Below are 17,740 nucleotides of genomic sequence, written 5' to 3' on the forward strand. Positions count from 1 at the left end.
AACATCTGTAAACCAGTTCAAGGTGCCGCACTGCGTTCTACTTTTTTTTGTGTGTGTATGTGACACGTGTTTACTCAAACCACAAATCAAACATGTGTGTTGACATTTTTATGTAGCGAAGGAGCAACTTGCATCCTGCAGATCCTCAGCTATCTAAAAAAAAAAAAGATTTTCCCCTCACAGGATGCAGTGACTTCACTCGTTAATTACAATCAGCTATAATTAAAATAATTATAATTAACTACAGAACCTACGAAGGCCTTAATTAGCCACTTACATGCCTGAATGATAATGATTGAAATGTTTCTTTTTACACGTTTAAACAGCTTTTCTGTGACGACATTTACGAACCTACGAGTGAACGGCAAACTAGTTAAACTGAAACAGTGACGTCTGTGTGTTCATAAACTGTTTAGATACAGAAAAGCAGACTGATGTTTATCTTCTGCTTTGGTTTTCCTCAGAAAGTCGCAGTCTTGCATGAAACAGAACGGAGGAATCTTTAACCAAAGATACTCTAATTTCTCTTTTTAACACATTTAATCCACTTCTGTTGTTTGTTTTGATCAGAAACACTTTTTTTCTGATAAAAGCTGCGTTATTCAGTTTTTAACCCATAAATATCAGGAAAAAACTGAACCAAACAGAGTGAAATGGTGTTTGTGGGTCATGAGCAGCCATTTTTATAAGCAAGTAAGCTAAAGACGGCTTTTATCCGCTGAGTTTAACGGATTAGTTTCATTTAATAAAGCTCAATTTTTCTTATCTTCATTTTGTAAGTCAATCAGTTTTAATTAGTCTCTAAAGTCAGAGTTCATTTAACTTATCTGAACTGTTTAGATGCTTTAACTTGTTGGATCTCTTAATAACTTTGTCTGAATGCCTCCTAGAAATCAACCTGCCTGTTACTTCAGTCTGATTCAAAGGTTACTAGTTTGAAATTAACCACCTTGGTGCACCTGAACGCATCATCAGCCATCATACCTGCCTGATGTTTGTACAGATCTGTTTCCTGTATTTAATGGCTGTCATGGGTTTGGTGATCTGCAGCTCAGATTGAAGGCCTTCAGCCACATGAAACCCGAACCAGGAGAACATCGGATCACCTGCTCTGAAGCACAGGTAACGTTTGACGTCACGTGTTTCTGCAAAACTTAGAAAACTTCTGCAGGTTGTTGGACAAAAACTCACCGCTGCTCAGAAGATGTGTTTCTGACTCCTAAACACTTTGTTTGTTTGTTTTTTCCAGCTGAAAAACGAGTTCCGTCCACGGCACGAAAACGCTGATTTTAGCCGCTGTCGGAAAGGTGCGCTTTAAAGCGACAGCCGGAAGTGACGTTTGACGCAACACTAACCTGAAAGGAGCGTTAAAAATATGTTTATGTAAATTAATATTTGTAGACAAAATACTGCGGTAAAATAACATAGTTTTGGTGTAAATTAAAAATAAATAAAAATGTTTTTTAAAAAAAAAAATCCTCTGTGCGTGTTCCTGCTCCATCCATGAGTCCATCTTTGATTTTTTTTTTTCTTTTTTTTTTTAATGCTGAACCCATGAACAGCTTCTATCTGTGACTTTGAACCATCCCTCTTAAACTTTAAAAGTGTAAAACAAATAAAACTAAGACAGTAAAAAACTTGAGTTGAACTGAGACACAAGTAAACTGTTGAATCTCATCAGATCAGCAGCATGTCTTCAGTGTTTATGTAAAAATATTATATAAAGGACTTTCATTAACCCTGTTCAGGACTTTGGGGGTGTTTTGGACCCCCAGACCATTCGGTTTAGGTGACAGGTATTGTTTTCTAATTTTTAAATATAAGAAGAGGGACATTTGGACCCAAAAATACGTCAACTTATCAGAACATTTATTCATCATAGTATAAAAGTCTAGAATGAAGACCAACAAATATTTTCCACATACTCTTTCTTGGACCCCTAAAGACCTTCTAGGTATGGAAAGTCCAGACTAGGGTTCAAACCAATTTCCACAGTATCTTAAACATTCAAACACTGTTTCCTGAACGTGTTAAATTTTGCAAGTCTCATGTGTCTGTTTGCTGTATTAGTGGTTCTGTGTGTTACAGTTGAACTTGTTGTAAGTTGTACAAAGTGGACAAAAAAATAAATAAAAAAATCTATAAAGGCGCCCCTATAGCTCACATAGTTGACCCAAGAGGCTATAGTTCCCCAACACAGTGGTCGTGGGTTCGACTGCCGCTCATGACCCTTTGCTGCAGATCTCTCCCCATTTTTCCTCCCCTCTTTCCTGTCAAAAAAGGCAAAAAAAAGCCCCAAAAATATATTAAATCAATAAAAGTTAAGTTTGTATTTAACGGTAATCACACTGGTTTGTCATGTATCTGAGTAAGAAGAACCAGATACGTGAGATTTATGGAAGATAACATCGACTAATGGTGACAGTTTAGCATGAAATGTTCATTTTTCTTTCATCAGGGGAACAATCATGAGACCTGCAATAAGACCTGAACATTGCACTTTCCAGCATTTGACAGCCATCGTAAAGGGCCCAACACATAGAGTACGGGCCATTTTAGGGAGCTGTGGAAACCTTGATGTTTGATGCCGACATTGAACCGAGTGGAATCCACGTGTGGTTTTGTGATGCAAAAAAATAAAATTTAAAAAAATCCAACTATGGTAAAGGAACTGAATTTTAGAGAATTTGAAGACTGCGATCAACCTTTTCTTTAAAAAAATTTGTTACTAGTTTTATTATTATGTTATTTTCCTTTCATTACAAATAGCTGCTAACACGCTGAGTGAGGCGACTGCAAAGTTACACGAGTGTTAACAGAATTTAACAGCTTTATGGTCAAACTAAAGGTATTTGTTTTATTTATAAAAATGCCAAACTGACTTTTTTTCCCCCTAACTGTTAAAAACTGCTTCTTTTGGATGTTTTTACTTTGTCTTCAGTGCTGTATGGATTCCGTGACTTCTCCCAGACATATTTAAAACTGTAATGTTTCCATTATATATTGTTTCAGCAAAGTTTCCTCCATTAATACTTTTTTTTTTTGTTTTGGTTCCCATCATCTGCTTGTGCAGCTCTAAGCCTGTTTTTAAAGTTTGATCCTGTAGTTTTTCAGTTTGCAGCCTTCATCCGTCCACGCTGCTGTGACAATGCAGCGGCGAAGACAAAACACTCGTCACCCGTCCGAGGTCTGAATGTGTCCATCTGGAAAAGGAATCGGAACAAACAGGTTGTAGGGGCAACTGGAGGCTCTTTCTCTCCCTCTCTCTCTCTCATGAAATGCCTCCCAGACCTGGTGGTGTCTGTGACAGCCTCTCTCCTGGTGAGCTAGCCTCCATGATGAATGGCCACCTTTCCACTCTTTATCGCCCCACTAAATCATGGGCTTACCATGCTTTTATGACCAATTTTTGCTGCTTTGTTTTACTTTCCCCCCATTTTTGAATGAAACTCCAAAGGCTGGGGTTTCTTTTTTTTTGTACTGTACATCAGATTAATCTTTGAGGCTTTATTATTGCATCGGTATTCCGGTGGGGGTTTGACTTCCAGCTTTGTTAATCAGACTCGCTAAGACAAATGTGTCACACTTTTGTTTGGACTGGAGAAATGTTTCACACAACGTTTCTATCTACATTTTTCCCCGGAATGTTTTATTTCATACGTTTGTGCTTTCCCCACCTGTATCTGTTCTGCAGCACTCCTGTGTTTTATTTCTGCCGTAATTCTTGGAAAAGCATAAATTATTCATGTGAATGACAATCAGACGTGGAGCTGGTCAGAGATTGACAGACGTTCGGTGTGTCGGGGCAGAGGAGAGGGTCTGAGAAGAAGCTCTTCACATGAGCTGTGATGAATTACTCGGCAATGGAGTTTGCTGTGTGTGTGTGTTTATGGTCTTTATGTTTCTGCCTTTTCCAAACCGGACTCTGTGATGAATCCCCAAGACGGCCAATGATCTAACTTTGCTGTTTACACACACTGGAGGCCTAAATATTTTATTTTTACAAAATATGAAACAAAATGAAAATGTAATGTTATTTAAGTCTGCAGCTGTGCCAGTGTAATACTAATGTTTTTAAGTTCAATCTCAAGGATAACTGGTAAGATATTCTCACCAACTCTTGTTATGTATTTATATTGATTTTAGAGTTTTTCTGTAAGGCTGGCAACCCGGCATTAGCTCGAGTACTTGCTCCCCTTCGACTGTTGGGCGTCGGTAGACACAAACCTTCATCGTGGTTATTTTGGTCGTTGTTTTAATCATAGAAAAGGAAAATTTTCATCCAACATGCATGTTTAAGAGACTTTACAGACACGTTTCATGATGTAAGTTGAGTCAAATAAATAAAAAACGATGGTTTCTGGGGAGTTAATCGCAGGACATGCTGGGAGGTTAGCACCACTTTTCATTTAAGACAAGGAGTCAAGACCTTATCAGGACTTTTTTATTGTATTCAATAAACAATCCACTGATATTCCCATTTTAATGTTTATTCATAATAAGTAGTGCTGCCACTTTAAATCTGTAGTACAGCAGTAACACAAAAGGCTTCTTAGCAAAACATCAATAAAAATAAAGTAGATTTTACTTTGTTTTGTAGATAAATAGATATATAAGGTTTTAAAACTGCATTTTTAGGAAGCTTTGACTCCTGCACAGAATAAAACTGAGGCTGGTTGGGCCACATGTGGTGTACTCTGTCTCCCCCTAGTGAACACAGAAAAACCTTTTCTCATCAACCAGCTCACTGATTGTCCTGACTGACTGCCTTTTGGGAATTCTCATATTCAGGAACAAAGAAGTAAAACTCTTTGTTGTAACTGATCAAAATCTATTTATTATCAGCAAAAACTAAATTTTAATTCACAAACTGAAAATGCATCAAGTGATGCTGCATCACATAAAACTGTTTGTGCTAAAATATATTTTTATTTCAGTTGCACGTGAGCAGAGGAGACGACGGTGCAGCCCGGATGTTTTTATGATCTATCCATCACCTAAACAAAGCTGGAGTTACGTGAGCCACTGCCAGGGGAGGTCTGACCTGCGGCCTAGCATGACATTGAAGGAAGGAGTGCTGCTCACCCAGGAAATCCCATTACACCAAAGTATGATGGATATCAGCCGTGTGGAAGCTCATATGTGGTCTGACATATGATTTGTTATAATTTGTTTAAAAAAAAAAAAAGAAGTGACAATGTTCACCTTTATTCTCGTCTTTCCTTTTTCACAACTTATATATAAATCCACGAAGGTTCATCTGCGCTGTACTTGTATGTAAGAGCAGGTACAGAATAGCTAAGATGGACATTTCAGTGAGATTAAATGGTTGAAATCGGGTGCTCAAATCTCACATCCCAGCATTTAGAACATTTTTATTCCCGAGCAAAGAGAACCTACTTCCAGATCTCCATGAATAATTAATAATCCCACAGAGGTGAATCATCTTGTTATTGAAATGAAGTATTCCACATTTACAATAAGAATGCAGCCATATGTTGTTGTTTTTTATTCAGAGCTGTAATGACATTTGTGAAGCTTCAGTCTGATTGAGGATATGGCAGCTTGCTCATGTGCAAAGGTGAATAAAAGAGAGTCGCATCATGCAACTAAAACACTTTTTATCAACACACACAACAACAACAAAAAAAAAAGCAGCAGCTCTCCACAAAACAAATGTCACCTGAGCCCCCTGCAGCGAGGCACGCTATTGTATCGCTTACCTCAAGACTAAAACAAAAGGTTAATCAGGCGCCGTCCGTCCTCTTCTCAACAGTCTCCCCACTCTGTTTGTTTGTGCTACATCACTCCTCCGTGCCATATTGATTGTCCAAGATAAGAGAATACCATGAAATTTTTCAGCTAAAATTCAATAAAACACATCCCAGCATGCGACCTTTTGGACTTTTTCTTTGACTTTATGGATTTTTCTTGATCACATTTATCTTCCTAATAAAATTTGAGAAACGAGTCGTGCGGCTAACAGGTCTTTGTCACGGCTCTTATCTACGTGTGGTCCTCGCCGTGGGTCTTGTTTATCTGCCTCTGAACTTTCCCCTTTGTATGCTTTTACCGATAAGACAAAAAAAAAAAGAAAGTCAACAGACACTGGGCCACATTTCAGCGCCGAGACGTCACACGAAGTGGACCGTCACTGAGCAGGCTTTTCAAGACGCCACGAGAAGGTTACAAGTGACATTTTAAAGAAGATTAACGCCCGCAGAGCGGATCAGGAAGACGAAAACAAAAGCCGCCAAAAAAAAAAAACTGTGAAGGAAGAAATGAGTTTGAACCCACACATGGGAGACTCGTGACGGAGAGGAACCGAGCCGAATACGAGATCTGGAAGTTGCAGTCGATATCGGAGGAGCTTTGCATATCTAGCAGAATCGAAACTCTTCTAACCACAGAGCCGCGTCACAACCATGAAGCTTACCGGGACCGTCCTTAAACCGGAGTACAGTCACTGCAGCACAGACAGTGAACGTTTAAACAACATGATGCTGGTACAGACCAACACAACAGGTATGATGATCACAGGCCTTCTGAGTGTTGTGAGAAGTTCACAGAGCGTTGGAAATATATCAATTTATGGCTCCAACTGATCACTGTTTTCATTATAGACCAATTTTGGGGCTACAGCTAATCATTATTGACATTATTGACCCAATCTACAGATTATTTTCTCCATCTGTGGTCCAAGTTCGGTCCAAAGCTGAACCCAAAACGGAGCAAATCAGCACGACTAAGAAGCCAGAAATGGTATACGTGATCCAAACAGTTGCAAATGAATGTTTCTGTAGTTGGACTAATAATTTCAGGTCTGGTTTACATTCTGATCCGATTCCCCTCATAATCTCACCCTCTGTCATTATTGTAATTAGGCCTCTGTCGAGCTGAATCAGGCCCTTTCCTCGCCGGTTTAAATGAGAACGCATTACCACCAGGCTGCTTCTCAAATCCAGATAACTGCCAGGCAAATGTATTCTAATCTCTTAATTCAATCTAACTGATCTTTGACCACTGAAAGCATTTTCCTTGTTAAATCGTAATCCCCAGCTGCTTCATCTGCCTAAACTAAGCATGCAATTTGCAGACGTTATAGCCCGGGGTCCGTACAGTATGTGCATCGGTGCAGAAACGCCAGGAACATGCATTTGATGGTCAGTGCTTTTAAAGAGAGGCAACCCTGCAAACAAGACGCGGCAGGATGCAGTTTAAAGCAACATGGAGGCAGACTGAGTGCTCAATGTGAAATTAGCCAGAGGAGAGGTAGTGGACTTTGGTGCGCCACTGACCTCTAACTGCTTTAATTAAATGGGGAATTTCCTCTTCCTCCTGAGTAATAACTAGCAGTGCTCCTCCGAGGTCCATGGCATTCACATAGAGGAGTGATATCTCTACCTATAACCCTCCTTTTATTATCATCACACCGTCCCTGACAGACCTGGGAAGGAGAGCCCAGATAATTCTGAACAGGTCAGAAGTTCATAATCAACATCTTTTCTCCAAAGTTGTGTCCGTGTGCCGGGTTATTTCGTTCCACGGAGGTGGAATAAGATTTTACACGTGTCGTCGCTGATGAAAGGGATCGTGAATGATCGTCTCTGTCGGCTCCTAACAGAGCTGATGTTCTCTGAGCTGTGTGATCTGATGCTTGTGGGGTTTATTAGATTCATCTCAGAGATATTTTCTTATTCACTAGCAGCCAAATAAAGGTTCGTAGAGATTCGTACCCCCCCTGCAATGCTGATGTCTGTAACTATCCAAACTTTTCCTCAGGCATGTTCACTGTATACTGTACTTTATTAGACGTCTGGGACTTTTTTTTATTTTTTATTGTCTTCTTCCATTTAATTGGCAGATTCGCCAGCGTCAGCAGCCGCTTCGTCACTGTCACAGCCTGATGGAGGCAGGACTCTGTGCTCCATATGTGCAGACAGAGCCACAGGTAAACATTACGGTGCATCCAGCTGTGATGGCTGCAAGGGCTTCTTCAGGAGGAGCATCCGCAACAACCACAGCTACAGCTGCAGGTGAGTTCCATCACAGATCCTCCTCCAAGCAACAAAGCATAAATCCAAACCAGTCCATTCATTCTGTGTCTTAACATCCACCAATAGACCACAATAAACTTTTGATGATTCACCAGAAACAGTAAAACCAGCTCTCACATCCAAGTTGAAGTGAGAAGGCGTTAACTTCACTGTACAACAGCCTGAGAGACGTCACAAAAGAGAAATCACCCAGAAATGGGAAACCAAACTGAAACGCTCAGACTAGTCCAGGCACGGAAACTATAACTTATAATTAATGACAGAGGACGCTGAATCAGTGACGAGATTTAGCTGAAGGGTCCTTTTACTTTCCCATGGGAGCAGCTGATTGTCGACAACAGATCCCATCAAGTCTGTGCTTGTGTCTGAGCGTCACTGAGTGCAAAGTTAGATAATGAGTTGCTGAACCTCAGAATATTCAGCATTTGACAAAAATCAAAGTAGAACGCCGTTGATTTCACACGTCAAACTCTGTTCACAGGACTAATACTGGACATAAAAGTCACATACAGGCTTTTGTGGGTCCAGAGGTAAATGAATGAAGTCTGATAAATTGCCACATGTGGTTTGGACTGAGGACTACAAATTTTAAAAAAGAGCAAAATGTCATATCTCCAAATTTAAAAGTTGATGTTAAGATCAAGACAGAAGGCAGCTTACCAGAGCCTTGTATCCCATTCTTCATTTCTGCTTCAGCGTAGCCACCTGAGGCTAAAGCTGCCACCAGCACACCTGAGTCTGTAACCTAACCAGTGGCTGTTCTGTTGAATTATGGGTAACGTAGTCACCATGTTTTAGGTACGAAAAAGAAAAATATGTGGAAAAAAAAGAAAGCTATCTCTGGTTCTACTCAATTAAATGTTCTCAAACATTTGATCCAACAATGTTCCAGGAGTCCGATGAGGATCAGAAGGCTCCTTTGCTGTAAACAGCCAGCGACTGTAAAGTAATTGTAAAGCACAACATCTGTGCTTTTTGCATTAAACGTTTTTCTCAGGTTCAACAGGAAATGTGTTGTGGACAAAGACAAAAGGAACCAGTGTCGTTACTGCAGACTGCGAAAGTGTTTCAAGGCTGGAATGAGAAAGGAAGGTCAGAGCAATTCTGTTTTTTTTTTTTATTTAATGCTGTTTGCTTTTTTAATATAAAAAAAAAAATAACTGTGTAAATGATCCAGATATATATATATATTGAAAACTTCAAATTGTAGCTCTCCAGCATTTAAGGTCCTCCTCTGGTCACTGATTAAAACCAGAAAACCTCCTCTCTGTGTTCAAGCAAATATTTCTTCTGTCTAATATTGCTAAATCTCTTTCCATTAAAATAATCCTGTCCTGCTTTAAAGCGGCTTAGATGTAGCCGCACACTGTTGATTCCTCTAGATTTCACAGATCTATGATGTCCTCCACTCACCCTTCCCTCTTCGCTGCAGCTTGAGCACACCAGCTCACCTCCAGCTCTGCTCAAACGCTTTAAAACTACTCTACACAATGACAAGTTGTAATATTGAAGTAATTCTGGCCAAGAATAATAACATAAGCTTCACTCTGCAAGTTGAACCTTTAGGTTTGTTACTTTTGAAGCCCTGCAGGTGTTAATCTGTGTTGCTGAGGTTGTCATCAGCAGCTTCAAGGTGGAAACGCTCAGCCTTGGCATCGACTGTCTCTTTTGCTCAAGATGTGTCTTCCAGCATATAAACTACAAACTCAATTTTTTTAACCAGAGGATGTCCGTAAAACATGTCATGTCTATTTACAGGAGGATGACACGAGATCAATAAAGGAGAAATGTTACCTTCTAAGGAAACAATCAGCATGTCAGCATTCATTTTCATGTATGTTTTTATGCGTGCTGTGTGTAGCCAATCTTTTACCGACTCCCACAGATAAGCAGAGAGAAGGAGATGCAATCAGAAGTTCCCGGTCCCCACACATGAATAATTAACATGCCCGAGCATGGGCAAATATTTGCTCTGCATTTTTCTGAAAAGATGTTGCTCACAACCCCCCGAAGTGAAGGCCAGGGGTGCAGGTTTAAATGTTTACTTCACTAATTTGCCTGATTTGCATAACACGCTCACATTAAGCCAGAAGTACGGCCGAAGCAGAAACATTGGAGTTAAATAAGACCTTAGCATTCTGTCATTTCATCCTTGACCTCTGAACGAGCTCCCAGTCGCTGTTTACTCCGAATCTGGACTCAGCTGATGTTCCACAGAAGATTCATTTGTGACATTGTCATGCAGAACCATGTCAGCGGAGCACAGAGGGACCCTGCTGCTCCTTCTCCTCCTCCGGTTTGATTAATGTGCTCCTGATTGGTTGCTGAGAGGACGCCTCTGATGACTGATTACTCTGACACTTGGTCGCGTTGTCTGACTTTGTAGAGCCATATTGGAATCTGTCCGAGGGCATCCGGATTGCTCTGTTTCTAATGACTCTCGCAGGCGGGTCATCAACATGTGTTGACATCTCCTCCGCTAAACATAATCTATACCAGAAAGCCCGCATTCACGTCTACTCTTTCCTTTCTTTTTTTTGTCAGCGGCAAATGTAAGACGATGTTGTCGACAGAATGTCAAATTAAAATATATCAAATGGAGGTCTGCACAACTGGATTAAAGCTTTACCTTGTGCAGCTTTGCTTTAATATAGTACTGCAACGAGTGCATCAGAAAAAGTTTCTCCTACATTTCTCATCTTGTCTGTGTCGCTTCTTTCTTATCAGGGATGAGACTTTAGCAAATGGGCAAAGAAGAGTGAAAAAAAGAGGAAGCTAGAAATAATGTTAGATTCTTTACATCAGTGCTATATATATATATATATGATACCTGATCAATGTGTTTTGGAGCATATAGTTTTATATCCATTCATATCATGTTTCATATTCGAGCACGTGACATTTATTGGCTTCCCGCCACCCTGAAAGAGACACATTTAAAGATGCGAACAGAAGGAGACTTCAGGCTGCCCGAAAATATGAATTTTTGTCTAATTTCTGCCTCATTTCATAAGTAGACAACATTTGGCATGGCTAATATTGGCACGAACAGCGACTTCAATGTCCCCGAGGATAGAGAGACTCTGTGAAGGCAAAGAGTAGACTGCTTCTTTCAGGATGTGTTTGCTTCCCGAGGAGAGTTTTTTTTTTTAAAGTGCAGGACTGATGTCTGGAGAAGCCAAGAAACTTCTCTGATGGCTCTTTCCTCTCTTTAATCTCCAGCCGTTCAGAATGAGAGAGACTGCATCAACACTCACCGAGCCAAGGGACAGACAGTGGGCACTCTGTCCATCAGCGTGCTGCTGCGGGCCGAGGCCGGCGTGCAACAGGTAATGCGCCGCCGTTTAAGATCCCAGACGCAAAATTCTGAGCTGAAAATGAACGTTTATATCGTCCGTGTCTGCCAGATGATCCCTTCTCTGCTTCTGAAAATCATGCAGACGAAGGTCAGGGATGGAAAAGACTTGGGTTACATTTTGGACGGACCCGCTGCAGGCTGGATTCAGTTACTCCTCAGAAATGACAAAATTGCAGAGGGACCTCGTCTAATCATGGCCCATTTGTTGCACCGCTAGGTCTGGGATTGTGCGCCGTTACCTTCAAATGCATAATAATAACCAGATACATATAAAAGGAAGGCAAAGAAACGGGCAAATGAGCTTTTGCAGTGTACGTTGCTGGAGTGTGTTTTCAAACGGGTCGTCCATCCAACATTGTTTTTACACTTGATCCATACAAATGGGGTAAAAACAACCTTTAATTTTCACAACCCTCCAAGTGCTAAAGCATTCATACACCCAGTAGCATCGTCACCTTCTTCATCCCCCGTTTACCTCCCTCGCCGCACTCGTGTACCTTACCTGAGGTTCATTTCCACGTTGCTGCATCACCTGAGCTCGCTGTGAACTCACATCATACTTTGTTGCTCTCAGATCCCAGCGCTGCTCTCACCTCGGAGCCATGACATCAACACCAAGAAGACAGCCTGCGTGGGAGACGTGTTTGAGTCGATGAAGCAGCAACTCCTCCTGCTGGTGGAATGGGCGAAACACATACCAGAGTTTTGCAGCCTCCCGATAGATGACAGGGTATAAAGAGGACCTCAATAACCTTTTACACATCCATCCATTATCTATACACCACTTAATCCTCACTAGGGTCACGGGGGGCTGGAGTCTATCCCACCTGATTTAGGGCAAAGGCAGGTTCACCTGGACAGGTAACCAGTCTATCACAGGGCTACACTTAGAGACAGACAACCAAGCACACTCACATTCACACCTACGGACAATTTACAATCACCAATTAACCTCAACATGTTTCTGGACTGTGGGAGGAAGCCGGAGAACCTGGAGAACCCACGCTGCACGGGGAGAACATGGAGACTCCAAGCAGAAAGATCCAGGGTGTCCTCACTGGGACATGAACCTGCGACCTTCTAGCAACGATGCTAACCACCTGCAGCCCCCTTTTATACATACGCCTCACAACTACCTGTTCAGGAACTGACTTTTTAACTTGGACTGAATGAGCGCTTTTACATTTCTCAGTTCCGGTTGATGCTTTGGATGACTGTCAGTTTGAATTACAGCCTGTGTGTTTGCAGGTCACCCTCCTACGAACCCACTCTGCAGAACATCTCATTCTAGGAGCTGCAAGACGCTCGTTGCCGTACAACGACCTCATTCTATTGGGTAGGACGGATGGAACTGTGCATCTATGTGTAGATTTATTTCATGTATCTGCATTGATCTCCATTCTGGTTTTTTTTGAGCAGGCAATGACTTTGTGATCCCCCTGAGAGGTGCCGAAGTCGAGGTGTCCAGAGTGGCCTTCAGAATCCAAGAAGAGCTGGTCAAACCCCTCAGAGACCTGGACATCACAGACCAGGAGTTCGCTTGCCTCAGAACGATTGTCTTCTTTGCTCCAGGTCAGTCTGTGAAACTGTGGATTACAGTTTCTACTTCACGTCACCGCCTCTGTGCCGGACAAGGAAGAACTTTCAATCTCCTCTGTTGGATCTGTTTATTTTTGGGGGCCATTTTTTTCATCTCTAGTTTAGTCTGAGTGCTCCGGCTGCAGTGTGTTTCAGGCAGATTTTCTAATATTATCAAGATGTGGTGAAGTTCTTGGCAGGCGGGCGGAGGTGGCTGCCTGCTGAACTTAATGGTCCATTTACCTGAGGCAGCTGCAGCAGAGTCAGACGGGACGGCTGACGGACCCGAGCACCGACTTCACCGACTCAATCCTACCACTGAAAGCTCAGTTTAATACAGAACTGTTGCTCACAAATCATCCATTTTAAGGTTTTTTGGAACCAATAACAAGACTTTCCCACAAATAATAAAGATGCATAAATAGAATAAAAGTACTTCTGATCCAGTCGTGTGAACGTTGGTAGTTAAGATGATGTCATTTTATTTACTCTGATATCAGACGGACTAACTCACTCGGCCACTCATTTACAGAATGGCCTCAGACTCTTCTGTGTGTTTAAATCAATATCAATAAACAAAAGACTGATTATCAGTTTACTAAGCAACAAGTGGAATTGAAGCAGCAGTTCATTGAAAGGCCTCCTCGTCTACTGCACGAAAACTCAATAAAAAAACATCTCAGACAGGCAGACAGAACATTTTACACTGAATTTAGAAGGGCTTCGTATTGGCTAAAAGAGCAAAACATAGATTAGTACTGCTTCATTGTCTGTAGTCATTTTCACATATTTTTAGTAACTGGTTATCTGTTGGTGGAGCGGTGGTTAGCATCATTGCCTCGCAGCTAGAAGGTTGCTGGTTCATGTCCCGGTGAGGACACCTGGGATCTTTCTGCGTCCATGTTCTCCCCGTGCAGCGTGGGTTCTCTCTGGGTTCTCCAGCTTCCATCCACACAGTCCAGAAACATGTTGAGGTTAATTGGTGATTGTAAATTGTCCGTAGGTGTGAATGTGAGTGTGCTTGGTTGTCTGTCTCTAAGTGTAGCCCTGTGATAGACTGGTTACCTGTCCAGGTGAACCTGCCTTCACCCTGAGTCAGCTGGGATAGACTCCAGCCCCCCATGAGCCTAGTGAGGATTAAGGTGTAGAGATGATGGATGGATGGATGTTTGTCTGTTGTGTTAAAAACTTAATCTCATTCTAATATTGCAGCGGAGCCTTAATCTTGCTCACTTCATTGAAAAAAAAAAAGAAAAGTTAAATGATAACACAGTACAATTCAACTTTATGTCATTTTTTTTTTACAACCTCCTTGTTTCTCATTCTCAGTTGATGGATAACATCCTTTGATTCTTTCACTCATTGTTAATGTTAACAGTTCCCTGATAAACATTCACTTGCCTTTATCTTTACTTCTTACTTTACCCACAGTGTGTCCTCTTCCTTCTGTCCCGCAGACTGTCTGGGGCTGGAGAGTCCTCAGGTGGTTCGACATCTGCGTCTCCAGGCCCACCTCCTGCTCGAAGAAGCAACCTGCGAGCAGCGGGGACGGTTCGGGGAGCTGCTGCTGATCCTGCCTCCGCTGCAGAGCGTCGCCTGGCAGATGGTGGAGACTCTCCACTTAGCACAGCTGCTGGGTGAAGCCAGAATGGACAGTCTGCTGCTGGAGATGCTGCTGGGGGAGGAAACCAAAGCAGGAGTGGGGCTGAGTACAGGTGGGAGACACAGCTACTGGTTTTTAGTCACGAGAAATTGTGAACTCAGAGATCCAGCATCTGTGTTTACATTTTTTGGTTCAGTTATCTGCTCTCTCTTTGTCTTTCTGCAGGCGATGATCAAACTCAAGAACAGCAAAGTGACCAAAGAGCCTCACCTGCTCACCTCACCTCTGTGATCTCCCACGTTTCATCATGTGAGCACTGACAAATGAACCTATCACAACAGGTCTGAACCTCGCTATGGAACTGTGCATATTTTAGCAGCTTTCAGTGAGTAATGGTGTAAATGATAGTTTTCATAAAGCTGCATGTTGTGACCCCAGTGTTCAGTAGGTCACATCTAAAAGTTGTAGCCACTGAATAGAAATCAATCGACAGACGCTGAACCCTCATGTGTTAAATGCCAGGGCTAATGCCTGTCTGTCTCACACAGCTCTTACAAATGGCCTCCCTGCTGCCCACACAGACTGGCACTGAGGTGTACAGACATGGAGAAGCTGCCAGCGTGCCCACCACATACCGGAGACACCTGTCCACACCAAGAGACACCTCAAGACGCAACAACCAGACCAAGGAGGAGAAAGCTTGAGCCAGAACACAGACCAACATACACACAATACAGCATATATGCAGTCCATTGTACACATGCTGTTATGTATACAGACAAATACACACCACTGACTGAATTATTTGACCAACAACATTCAGCACATTGCAAATATGCAGAGTAGAAGAAAAACGAAAATTAAACAAAGTATTAAAGAAAGCTTCTGATGAAAGCAAAACTAGTTGACACTGCACTGAAGAACATCTGAGCAGAAACTACTTAAAGCTAACACAGAGCAGAGTGACTGAGCTGGACTGCAAAGCCCAGCACTCGTCAGCAGAGGGCACAAAAAGCCTGTTCTGAAACACATCTGCTGCCCCTGTAAGACAAGACTTCACTCATGCTGTCAAAGATTTCCATCCATCCATCGCTTAATCCTCACTAGGGTCGTGGGGGGCTGGAGTCTATCCCAGCTGACTCAGGGTGAAGGCAGGTTCACCTGGACAGGTAACCAGTCTATCACAGGGCTACACTTAGAGACAGACAACCAAGCACACTCACATTCACACCTACGGACAATTTAGAATCAACATGTTTCTGGACTGTGGGACGAAGCCGGAGAGAACCCACGCTGCACGGGGAGAACATGGAGACTCCACGCAGAAAGATCCCAGGTGTCCTCACCGGGACGCGAACCAGCGACCTTCTAGCTGTGAGGCAACGATGCTAACCACTGCTCCAGCTTGCAGCCCCAATCAAAGATTTGTGAATTAATGGAAACATTGCATTTGAAATAACAGAATTAGGTTTGTAATCTCATAATCCCAAAAGTCAACTCACTGTTTTGTTTCGTTTATTAGGATCCCCGTTAGCACCAGCATTAGCATCGGCTATTCCTCCTGGGGTCCACACACATACGCACAATCACACTTATTCACACAACAACCACAAACACAACAAACATAACAGCTCATCTCGTTAGCTTTACAAAATAAGGTAGAGAAACATACTGTCATTCAGTACAATATACATTAAACCATACACAGAATTATAAATCCACCATTATTACTCTTGAACTCATGTAAGGAGGACAGAAGTAAAGAAAATAATACAGATCTAAAGAAAATTAAAAGTACTCAGCGGTTATTCTTTGCTGATTCAAATAAAGATGATCAACACCATGCACCAGATACCTGCAGTATTTCCTCTTAGAGCACTTGTTGTGGAGACAGTGTGATGAAGCGTTCATGTTGTTATTGAACGGTCTGATGCGATGAGGGATGGGGAGCCTCTGCAGAAGTCACTGCAGCGAGTCAGCGTGGCTTAATGACCAAAGCATGTTCTACCTAATGAAAGCCTTTTTCCTCTTTCTAGCTGCCCTGATTGTTTTCATATCTTAATTGCCGAATCCCTACAAAAACAAAGAAAGAAATCCATTCCTTTATTCTGCCCCGAAGCCACGGGCAACCAAATTCACAACAGAGGGTTTAATCTAAACAAAATATTGGTTGTAAATTCCTCCGTTCTAAAGGCTGAAAATTCAGGCTTTCTTTAAAAAACAATACGAAGGCATCATAGAAATTAGGTTAGCAAAACAGTGACGTGTTCTTTTTCCATTTGAGGCCCTATCAATATCTGATGTTGAAAGGAGTTATATAAAACATTATATAATCCCATTAATGTAATTAGAGTAAAAGAAAAGCCTCTTCTCCGCACATCTCCTCAGCGTTTACATTTCCCTGACAGCTTATAGAGTGTGTGCTTGGCTGCACTTTTGTCGGCCACATGAGCTCATACACAGCAGTCGGATTTATTGTAATGAAGAGCGACACGCGGCTGCGGCGCGTCGACAACACGGAGCAGATGGGCTGAAATGCACAGCGACGGTCATTTTAAAGCAAATTCTAAAGATATTTTCCGAGAAAGTTCATCGCGTGCACAGACGTTGAAATGTTCTGATGTTGGTTTGACCTTCTTTGCATATTCTCTGGTTCACTCCTAAAACCTGAAGGAATGGAATTCAGAAATAATTAAAAAAGAAAATAAACTGCAGACTGACCTCAAAATGTTTCCTTATCACAGACAGAATAAACACACTAAGTGGATGAATCACTGACTGCTGCTGACCTTTTCCTCGACCTAAATTAATACATTTTTCCACTCTTTTATTTAGTTTGTGCACAAACCGAAAATTACAACGTCAGCGCTGCCATGACCATGAATATGCAGTGAAGGAATGCATTATGTGCTGTGTCTAACAGATGATTAGCTGAAGGTGATTTCCCCCCTCAATGGACAACATGTGATATTGACTGTTAAAGAAAAGCTGTTGGAGAGCTGCATCCTTCTCTGTTGCTTTAAATTGATGGGACCCTGTTGCCATGTGCAACAGCTTGCCTCAAACTCTTCCTGGATAAAAAAAAAAAAATCACTGGACCAAACCCTGTTGACCTACTGGTTGCAAAATCTGTGTTGACCTGCA

The 17,740-nt window shown here is 41.9% G+C and overlaps 1 protein-coding gene across 1 annotated transcript; it reads left to right on the top strand.

The window, feature by feature from the left end:
- Positions 1-6,425: 6,425 nt before the first annotated feature.
- On the top strand, positions 6,426-15,300 carry hnf4b (hepatic nuclear factor 4, beta). The gene is made up of 10 exons (XM_008289357.1): positions 6,426-6,525; positions 7,865-8,036; positions 9,055-9,149; positions 11,280-11,386; positions 11,990-12,145; positions 12,664-12,751; positions 12,835-12,987; positions 14,451-14,708; positions 14,822-14,905; positions 15,119-15,300. The coding sequence occupies exons 1-10, from the start codon at positions 6,426-6,428 to the stop codon at positions 15,298-15,300; spliced, it is 1,395 nt and encodes a 464-aa protein (XP_008287579.1).
- Positions 15,301-17,740: the final 2,440 nt, after the last annotated feature.

Source organism: Stegastes partitus, unplaced genomic scaffold (assembly GCF_000690725.1).
Source record: "Stegastes partitus isolate 25-593 unplaced genomic scaffold, Stegastes_partitus-1.0.2 Scaffold608, whole genome shotgun sequence".
Classification (NCBI taxonomy): Eukaryota; Metazoa; Chordata; class Actinopteri; family Pomacentridae; genus Stegastes; species Stegastes partitus.